The sequence below is a fragment of the Dendrobium catenatum genome, unplaced genomic scaffold (genome assembly GCF_001605985.2).
Source record: "Dendrobium catenatum unplaced genomic scaffold, ASM160598v2 fragScaff_scaffold_621, whole genome shotgun sequence".
Classification (NCBI taxonomy): Eukaryota; Viridiplantae; Streptophyta; class Magnoliopsida; order Asparagales; family Orchidaceae; genus Dendrobium; species Dendrobium catenatum.
Window position 1 is genome coordinate 17941652 of NW_021319083.1, and position 10859 is coordinate 17952510.

The 10859-nt window shown below is 36.3% G+C and overlaps 2 protein-coding genes across 4 annotated transcripts in view; one reads left to right on the forward strand and one right to left on the reverse strand.

Annotated features, from left to right (window-relative positions):
• Positions 1-1715: 1715 nt before the first annotated feature.
• The window catches only part of LOC110105448 (pentatricopeptide repeat-containing protein At4g01570), a 24848-nt gene continuing 15704 nt past the window's right edge, over positions 1716-10859 (forward strand). The window contains exons 1-2 of one of the 2 annotated variants that reach the window (XR_002304142.2): positions 1716-4138; positions 4312-4433. Coding sequence is in view for 1 of the 2 variants with exons in the window: in XM_020834959.2 (XP_020690618.1) it covers positions 1750-4138; positions 4312-4334 (2412 nt within the window). In the remaining variant the exon portion in view is untranslated. Of the gene's footprint in view, positions 4139-4311; positions 4549-10859 lie in introns of those variants that run through there. The other variant, XM_020834959.2, reaches the window with a different exon arrangement.
• LOC110105449 (kinesin light chain 3) overlaps positions 8285-10859 on the reverse strand; it is a gene marked incomplete in the record, with an annotated part of 49817 nt that continues 47242 nt past the window's right edge. For both annotated transcript variants that reach the window (XM_020834961.2, XM_020834960.2), the window contains 3 exon segments: positions 8285-8496; positions 8593-8642; positions 8722-8819. In XM_020834961.2, the coding sequence (XP_020690620.1) occupies positions 8600-8642; positions 8722-8819 (141 nt within the window).

Below are 10859 nucleotides of genomic sequence, written 5' to 3' on the forward strand. Positions count from 1 at the left end.
AAAAATTATCTTGATCAGACATGAATCTTGAGGCAAAATCAGACCGAAAGCTTAAAAAATTAAATTTGGGATCATCTGAACTTCGATTCCAGCAAACCTACAGTCGAACTGAGCATCTCGAAAATACAAGCCCAACGACACCAAATTCAACTCAATCTGAGCCCAAATGTGTCTGAATCGAACAACCAAAGTGCAATTGGAAGGTTCAAACCACAATTTGGATTACCAAACAGTTTTCAAACATGACATGCTTATAGTTGAATCGAGAGCTCGATGAGAGGAATCCAACGAGCCCAAGATCGCCGAATTCCGATATCATTAAGACCTTCAAATGTCTGACAAACGGTCCACGATCAAGGGATTCAATATCAGTCGTCCATCCAAACCACTTCCCATTTGCCCTTGATCCTCCTCCTATTTATGGGTCATGCCGTCCTAAAAAAACTATAAATAGCCCCTCATTTCTCTTAAGAAGGGACCCAAGCAAGAAGAGAAGAGAAGAGAAGGAGGGAAAAAGCTTCTCCTCAACCTCTGCCAGAGTTCCGCCCGACGTTTAAGTCACGCCAGAGTTCCGCCCGACGTTCAAGTGCCGTCGGAGTTCTGCCCGACTTTCAAGTGACGCCGGAATTCCGTCCAACTTCCAAGTGACGCCGAAGTTCCGTCCGACTCTTAAGAGACGCCGGAGTTCCGTCCGACTTTCAAGTGACGCCGAAGTTACTCCCGACTTCCAAGTGATGTCAAAACTTCTTCCGATCTCCAAGTGATGGTAGAATTCTGTCCAGTCTACAAGCGATTCTGGGATTCAACTTGAATACACAATATCATCGAATCTCAAATTCTTGTTTGTAATTGGATTTCAATCCAGGAGTGGATCATTGTAATCTGATTTTCCTAAATTTTAAGGATGAATCAATCTCTTGTACCTCAAGCAAACACTAGTGGAATTCTCTCAGCTGGGCATGGCCCCATGGTTTTTTCCTTTCCAGTGTTTCCACGTAAAAATCTTTGTGTCTTATATCTTTTCTATTTGTGTGCTGGATATCCGTACAACGTACAGACAAAAAATTCAAACTCTATCGCCGCATATATTCTAGCCCACAACAATCATAACTTTGTCATGCTTTTCTAATTGCTCACTCTTCAGCATCTTATAAAGTTGGTTGTGAATTTACTGTAGAGAAACCAACTTCGCTATTATGGTTGCAGAAAGTAGCTTTCCACCATACAATTTTTTGAAAAATAGTAAAAAAAGTAGCAATAAAGCAATACCTAAACGAAATTGTGATTGTTGTCTTAAAAGAAAAACAACCAACAAACTGTCCCAAACAACCCCCAAGTCTCTTGACTATTTTCATTTGATGAACTTTGTTCTCCTCTTGCTTATTATGATGATCAAGGATCATGTTTGTTGGCTTTGTAGTGTATCTTTCAAATGACTTAAGAGTAACTATCCTAAATGAACTACCTTAAGAACCCAACCCTAAAAGTTTTAGCTCAAATCCTTATTTTTGTGGTTTAACTCATCCCTACCTTCTTGGATTAGATTATTTTCAATATGTATAATCCAAATTGGCTCTCATTAAGAGAAGCCATAAAATCTTTTGTAAGCTTTATTATTGATATTACACAAGTGAAACTGTTTCATATTTGAAAATAGAAAAATAATTAGTTAAGTTAATAGGTTAGATAAGAAATAATTAGTATTTTAAATTTTATAGTCCAATTTGAACGAATCAGTAGTCTCCAGTCATGCGACATGGTAGACGAGCATTCTCATGCTCCTTCACAACTCGAGCCGCTACTGTCAGCACCCAAACTCATATCTCCGCCCTCGCTGAGCTCCTCCTCTCCGCCGCCCTTCACCAATCTCTCCCCGCCTCACATGCCTTCTCCGGCGTTCGCCGACCCCTCGACTTCTCCTCCCTCCCTTCCCCTCTCCCCGACTCCGCCGTCCTACGCCTCTTCCGACTCCCCTCTCTCTCCCCCGACTCCAAGCTCTCTCTTTTCCGCCTCCTCTCCTCCCTCCCATCATATTCGCCTTCCCCCTCCTGTCTCTCCGCTCTCCTCCTCTCCCTCTCCCGCGCAGGCCGCCTTTCCGACCTCCCCGACCTCCTCCGCTTCGCCCTCTCCTCCTCCACCGTCGATCCCACCACCTTCTCTTCTGTCCTATCGGCATTCATCCGTGCTGAACGCTATGACCTCGCCATCGCCGCCCTCGATGACGCCGTGGCCCTCCTCGACCCTGTCGCCGCCGCGAAGGTCCTCACCCCACGAACATACTGCTCCATCATGCTCGCTCTTCTCAAAAAATCCCAGCTTGACCTCGCCCTGCCTATGTTCCGAAAGCTCCTGGCCTCCTCCTCCGAGCTCGACCCGCGCGCCTGTAATCAGCTCCTTCTCGCGCTGCGAAAGACCGACATGCAGGATGATTTCCGCAATGTGTTCGACGAATTGTCTGAAAGAGGTTTTCCCTTTGACACTTGGGGTTACAACATTTGCATCCATTCTTTTGGCGAATGGAGGCAATTGGGTACTTCTTTGAAGCTTTTTAAAGAGATGAAAGCCAAGGGACTAGAACCAGACCTCTGCACTTATAACACGGTGATGGGTGCTCTTTGTGCTGGAGGTAAGGTTGGTGATGCTTTGGCTGCTTATGAGGAGATGAAGGATTCAGGTCATGAACCAGATCGTTTTACTTATCAAAATTTGATCTTGGGCTGCTGCAAGTCCTATCTAGTTGATGAGGCAGTGCGGGTTTTCAGGGAAATGGAGTATAAAGGCATAAAGGCTGATATTTTGGCCTACAATACTTTGCTTGATGGTCTCATGAAGGTTAGGAAACTGACTGAAGCCTGTCAGCTTTTTGAGAAAATGGTTTCTGATGGAGTTAGAGCTTCCCGCTACTCTCACAACATAATGATTGATGGTTTGTTTAGAAACGATCGTCCTGCTGCCGCATTTGCGCTGTTTTCTGAATTGAAGAAGAGGGGACAGTTTGTTGATGGCGTTACTTACAGTATTGTTATTTCTCGCCTGTGCAAGGAGGGCCGAGTATCCGAAGCTCTTGACCTGGTTAAGGAGATGGAGGAGAGAGGGTTTCCTGTAGATTTGGTTACGATAACATCGCTTTTGATAGGGCTCCATAAGAGTGGAAGATGGGATTCTGCAGAGAGGTTAGCGAAGTATGTGAGGGATAATGTTCTTTTGCCTAGTGTTCTCAGGTGGAAAGAGAACATGGAATCTTCACTTAGAGCTCCTCAGGATAAGGGGAAGGATTTCACTCCTCTCTTCCCCTGTGTTGGAAGCCTTAGCGATGTAATAAGTTTGATTGATCACGCACCAGAAAATAGCACTAGAGAGCCTGGTTCTGCTTGCTCATCTGAAGATGACTGGTCTTCTTCTCCCTACCTGGATAGGCTTGCTGGAAATTTCAACACTTTTGATGAATCACAATTCTTTACACCAAGTAGAGAACAAAGGATTCAGGCAAATGGAATCAAATCATTCGACACAGATATGATGAACACTTACTTATCAATTTTCTTATCTAATGGGAAGCTAAGCATGGCTTGCAAATTGTTTGAGATCTTTAGATCTTTAGGCACTGAACCTGTGGGATTCACATATAACTCTTTATTGAGCTCATTTGTTAAGAAGGGGTATTTAAGAGATGCATGGGGCATAGTTCAAGATATGAGGGACAAGAAAAGCCCAGCTGATATTGCCACCTTTAACTTGATAATACAAGGTTTGAGCAAGATGGGAAAGGGTGATCTTGCTACAATCATTCTTGACTGGCTAGTGAAAAATGGGGGCTTTCTCGACATTGTATTGTATAATACTGTGATTCATTCATTGGGGAAGGCTGGTAGAGTGGATGAGGCTAATAAGCTATTCAAGAAAATGACAGAAACTGGCATGAATCCAGACGTGGTTACTTTCAATACACTCATTGAAGTTAATTCTAAAGCTGGGAGAGTCAAAGAAGCATATAAGTTTTTGAGGAAGATGCTGGCTGCAGGGTGTATGCCCAACCATGTTACTGACACAATTCTTGATTTCCTTGAAAGGGAGATTGAGAAAATAAGGCTTCGTAAGGCATCCATTAGGCGTAATGAGGACCTTAATCCTGATAATGGTTAGTGATTTTGTATGATATAGGCTTCGTTTGAGATGACTTTCTTACTGCTTCTTAAAAAAGTTTTATGATATAAAAAATTTAATTTTTGTACTGAAAAACTACTTTAAGAAGCAGTAAGAAAAGCTTCCTAAACGAAGACATAGTCTAATTGCGTTTTCTTCTACAAACAGAAGATGCCCATTCAACAAGCTGAAATTTTGGAAGGGGAAGGTGGCCTATTGTGGGTTGCAGCATTGTTTGTGTTATCTTACCAGCTGAAATTACTACTCTTCAGCATTCAAGCGAGGTTCAGGTAACAATATTGTTATATATATATCTTTTATTTCAGGTCTGATTTTGTATTTATTATGACAGTCCAATGGAATCTTACAATTTTCATTTTGTGCTTAAAAGATTATCTTTTTAAATCTTTTTTTTTTTTAAAGATTACATTTCATGTAATATTTCCTATGAATTATCTATATACATGGGTATTTCAGTCATTGGATCTCAAACAACAAATATGCAACACTAAAGGAAAAAACAATCCACTTTAATTAATTACTACCAGATCAACATATTTCCCTAAACAACATCAGAAATCTCTTTCTAAAAGAAGCTGTGCGCGTCTCTTGCTTCGTTTGTTGAGGATTTTGTCCCGCCCAAGATGTTTTGAGGATTGGCAAATGTGTGTGCATGTGTGATTTTGCTTTAGTAATTAAACTTCTAAAAAAAATTTTCTTAATTAATAGCTCTTCAGTTGAGTTTCAAATAATAATAATGAAGATAATCTCTTAAATATGGAGGCTCATTTTGATGTAATGGTTAGTGCATCATCAAAAACTCCTAAATCAATTATGCTTGTGCTAGAAAACTCCTGAAATGGATGACCTTCTTAGGAAGTTATACTAAAAGGACAAAATTATGAGGCTTATTTGGGCAAAATAGAAAATATCTCGACAAATAAGAGTTGAGATTATGATAAATAGAATTAGATCAGTATACCAGCAAAAAGATGAAAATTAAGTGCTATGCAATCTAGCATGCACAAACACAAACCGAGGGGCACATACGTGACACAATACGAACATGTGACATGCTTATTGTTGAAAATATAAAACATGAACATGCATTGGACACAGTATTATATTTTTAATATTTTTAGAATTAAAAATGATGCAAATTTAAACTAAATAAATAGAATAAACTTGTATAATTATAACAACACTCATTATTTTCTATTATACATTGTACAATACATATAAAGAAATATACATAATATCAAATAGTACAACTGAAACAAATGACAAACAAAATCATAGCATAAAATTTATTTTTTTAATTATGTTTCATTCTATGATGCTGTAGTCTTAATGCCAATTTATTTGGAGGATTCATCTATATTCCTTTAAATTATTTAGCGTATATTTGGAGGATCTTCGGCTTCAACATCAGGAGTTGTCGGACTTTGGAGTTGAGCTTTGGCGTTAAGATGGGAGAAGTTGGGAGACGAGTATGTGAGAGTCGAGCTTTGGAACCTATTGATGTGTAGATTGAAAAATGCTAGCCCAAACTCTAGTTGAGTGTGCGACAAATGAAAAGTTTGGGTCATAAAATTTGTGAGAGAAGTGCTAGAGATAGAAATGAAAAATAAAAAAAGTAAGATTTTTAATACATTTTTAATTTAGTTTTAATAACACAAGTGTCTGACACACGTATATTTTTATTTTATTGGATGCGTGAAAGTTGTGTCCGACAGATGTTGACTAGCTTTGTTTCAATTAAAAAAAAAAAGAAAGATCAAATTCGTATGCATCAAATGTAAGGATCTCAATAAGGCTTATCCTAAAGATGAGTTCTCATTACCTATATTGGAACTTATGATAGATATTATCTCTTTAGTCTTCACATGTGATATTCTCTTGCATGGATATAACCAAATCAAAATGACTTTTAAAGATGAAAAATTCATTGCATTCAGGACACCTATAGAGGTGTTCAATTACAAGGTTATGCCCTCTGGACTTAACAATTCTAGTATAACCTACCAACAAGCTATGACTCAAAATTTTTATGAACTTATTCACGAGCTAATGATGTATTATGTCAATGATTTAGTTGTCAAAATTTAGGCACTGCATACTACCATACTCCCTTAACATGAAGTGTCGGTGCATCACGTCATGCACTTCCAAGTAATATGTCATAGGAGCCACCTCTTATACTTGTTCAGGACAAAACACCACACTATTGGAGAAATTTCTTGAACCTACAGCGTCCCTTACATTGTTCTTTGTGTTTAATTGATGATTGTGAACTATGTGCCTATTTGTGATATGAATATTAGTTCCTTGGGAAATTGTGAAATCTATTAAGTAGAATAATAATCAAGCAAGTTACTTTGACTTGTTGGTTGAGAGTTTTAGCTATCAACTAAGATGTCTTAGATTCGAGTATTGTGTATGTGATTTGTGTGTGAGTTTGTCTTATTTGACTTAAAAAAAAATAATATAATCAAATTCAACACATGCTGCATCGTTTATTTTTTGCATTGAGAACTTGATTCCTTTAATTATATGTATATTTTTATCATTTCGTTTGTTTTAGCTTTTCATAACACTGCAAAAAGTCAAACCAAATGAAGTATTAATTTATCATTCCTTATTTTGATAATTTCCATATTTTGCTTGGTTATTAGGAGTCATTTGGTAGGGTGTATTTGAAATGAAGAGTAAATGTGGTCAATTGTGCTCCATTGACCCTATATTTGTTAAGGAAATGAACTAGAAAGATAACTACATTAATTTCACTTCAAATTAAGCATCAATAATTTCACTTAGTATGCAAATACTTTACATAAACATCTCACTTAATCAAACTACTCCATAATTATTTCTTTATTTCAACGCTTAATTTTTATTCATGTGGAGTGTTAGATAACTGACTAAAATTATTAAACTCTTTGATGTAGGATTTTACTTTAGACTTTAAAATTAACCGAAAAAATATTTAGTTTTTATTCATGCAAATTTCAAATAAAAACACTTGGTGATTGCTCTATTCTTTCGTGAAGCTTAATTGCTCATCTCTTAAAGTTTTAATGAGTCTAACAATCTTTTGCCTCTCCTACTCTTTTCTCCATACACAAATCCCCTCCTAGTTAGGAGAAATTATTACGTGCAGAGTCCTAATATAATTTTTGTATTAGATTACATTCACATGAAGGCACCTGAATTTTCTCTCATATACACACCCTATATATAAGAGAGAATATATACTTCATGTCCTCACGTGATTGGAGTCAGACACCATCCAAACTCCGCACATAATAAATTTTTCTAGTTAGGCCGAGCCAACCCTATATCATAGCTTCCCCAAACCCCTAGATACTTCCAAACCCTCCAAAAGTCTTCTATTCATTTTGCAACAACCCTTGCAACCTCCACATGATACTTCCAAACCCTTCAAAAATCTTCTATGCATCTGCAACAACCCTTACAACTTTCTAAAAAGTCAACTTTTCACTAAGCCTAAAATATGCTAGCCAAAAGCCCAAAACAATGAGCAACAAGATTAAAAAATCTACAACTATTAAGCCACATATCCAAAACCCATAAAAACACAATTATTTCACCATAACATCTAACATTTGATCTAAAATTCCTCATCATTCACCTCCAACATAAATCTATCATTTCAAAATTTCAAACTAATCTATCCAACTTCCTAGATGCCATTTTTTTACAACCCACATGACCTTTCCACCATCAGCCCAAAGAACACTATCAACTTGTTACATTCACAATCAAGAACTTATAAACCCAACATATTACTATTAAACTAAAAAGAAGTCAATATTAAAGTGCTAAAGAGCTTAAAAGTATAAATTATCCACAACAAAGAAAATATTTTTGAAATATAATCTAACTTTTCAATATGACAATGATTTGGTATACCTTACAATTAAAGATTTGCTTCTTTCATAGAAAGATTTGTATTACCCACTAAAAACTTTTAGTTTTCTCCTTAGACTATTTATTTGCAAAAAATAAAAAATAAATTAAATAAAAATAATGACACACTATTTAACAACTCAAGAATTTAAAATATATTTCAAAAAATAGAGCATTATCTGAATTAGAGCATATATTTCTATGATCACCATTTGAATTTTATAATTTTTGTACATTCATTTTTATTTTTGTAGGATTGCTTATTTTATAAATGTCACAAGAATTTCAGCATATGGGATTAAATTCCCAGTCTTTATTACATATTAGTAAATCAAGAGAAGGAAAAAAATTTCACATTTCATTCAGCAATTCCAATGTAGCTTTGCCAATCTGATGTAAAGGAAGCAAACAGATTTGTTACACCTGTAAGATGAATTATAACACAAGTAATTAACCTTCCTAATTAATACTTTCTTATCAGATTAAAAAAAAAAACTTCAGAAAAGATATGCAGATCACCTGAACATCAATCACCATGAGGAAGAATATTTCTTCTTGCATCAACACATCTAAAAAAACAAAAATGTCTTTGAATTACAATAAAATGAAGTATTTGAATGAAAACTATATAGTTACTAAAATGCTGACCTCTCTAAAAGTTCTTGTGATTCCTCTAAGCGTTCAAGAGACTGGAGAGTCATGGCCAGGCCTTCAGCTGCTACTATAGTCTCCAAAAAATTCCATCCCTGTATGTCATTTTATGCTTGAGAGCTTAATTCCCAGATGCTTAAAATTTTTAAACAGACTTCAGATAAGCTAACCGAAGTGCCTCTTAGGTTTCTTCTGGGACCGTGTTTTTAACTAAAAAGTTGCTTTAAGAAGCGGTAAGAAAGCCATCCAAAACCTTAAGTACACTATGTTGAGCTCGCCAAAGACTAAGAAATTAATAAGATTAAAAAAAATTTCAATATGTAGAAAACAATTGCTGCAAAAGCGGATATCTCATCCTCAAAAGAAAAAAGAGAGGATTACAATTAAATGTTAAGGAGTACAGAAAAAATTTTGAGCCATGCTGTAAGAATAATGAAATCTAGCAAAGGTATATGACTACGAAAAGCTCTTTCCCCTAACAATATAAATGATAAGAAAAAAATTGGAAACAATGTCTAGATAGGAGGAACAGCTACAACATGATCAAGCAAAATTTTAGGAATTGATGGACCATTAACATATGGGAGCATAAAATGGCAAGGTGCGACCAATGGAAGCACCATCATCAACCATTTGTTGACCTCCATATGTGTCATAGTCAATCAAGCGCACTGTATGAGGCTAATAACGGACAACTCACACGTAATGAATATCAAAGCACTTCAACTGTAGTTGAATCACTCAAACTTCATCCATTTACAAAACGGATCATATCAACTAATTCAGAATATCAAATTTGCCAAAGAAGAGCCAGCCGTTCGCACGAAAATCAGCTCAATCAAGCAATGAAAGTACCTATTGACGAGTGCCACACTACATGAAACGTCTAAACAATTTTCAATAACCGAACGAACTATGACGACATGATCAAGGCGTTGAATTTACTTAAGGGGGGCCCTAACAATCGAATCGAGCGAAGGTAATCAAAATTGACGAGTTGCATTTCAAACGCCGAGAATACCTAGAAATGGTTGAAATATTGCATGGGTCATCGCACAAATACGAAAATATGAAATTAGCACGAGCTATGAGGCAGCGACACACAAATCGAGGATAACTAGTGAAGAATTCTGCCAGAGTTGATTTATAATCTTTCTAAATCATATATATATATATATATATATTTATTTATTTATTATTATATTAAATCTCCCTCTTATGCTTCAAACTCTCCTATCAAAATCCTCTGCAACAACAACATCAAGCCTTTATCCCACTATACATGAATCCTTTTTCTCCATTGTCTTATTAAAAGTCAAATTCTCGTTTAAATCTAATAAAGAAATATCATTTCTAATATTTTCTAACCAAGTCTTTTTAGGTATGCCTCTACCTTTCTTAACATAAGTCACTAATACCTCTACCAATTAGCTGCTAGTTTGCTACAAAGTAATCACATATTTACTCACATTAAGGGGGAATTTTTCAGAACATGATGTGAGATTGATACTAGATTTATTATGCAATAATTAAATTACTTAACATTGGATTTGGGAGGCTTTTTGTATTAATTACATAATTTTTTCCATTAAACTTGGATGACCTACTACAACTGACTTAGTTCAAATTTAGTCCTTTAATTACCCCGTTTATATTCCTAATTGTTACACAATTGTCGACAATTCAAATTCCAAAGTTGCTTATCAATATATTCCCTACTTTACATTGTTTTTATTTACTTGCTATATTTTAAATCTTATTTATACATGTGCTGATTTTTTGAGAGAAAAAAGATGAATTAGTTTCTCCTACATCACCGCGTTAAGATTTCTTTAATCATAAATTATTGTAAGATTTTATGCTATTCCAAAATGAAATATAACTTATACAATTACAGTTCTATCTCCCATTTCATCCCCACCAAGAATATTCTCATAGTCAAGCCAATTATATATATGTTTATTCGAATCACTCTCCATAATCACCTAGGGGTGTCAATTCGGGTCAACCCGTCGGGTTCGGGTCGAACCCGACCCAACCCGGATCTAAAAGGGTCAACCCGAACCCGACCCGTTTTTGCAAACGGGTCGGACATTTCAACCCGGATCCGACCCGGCCGGGTTGACCCGACCCGC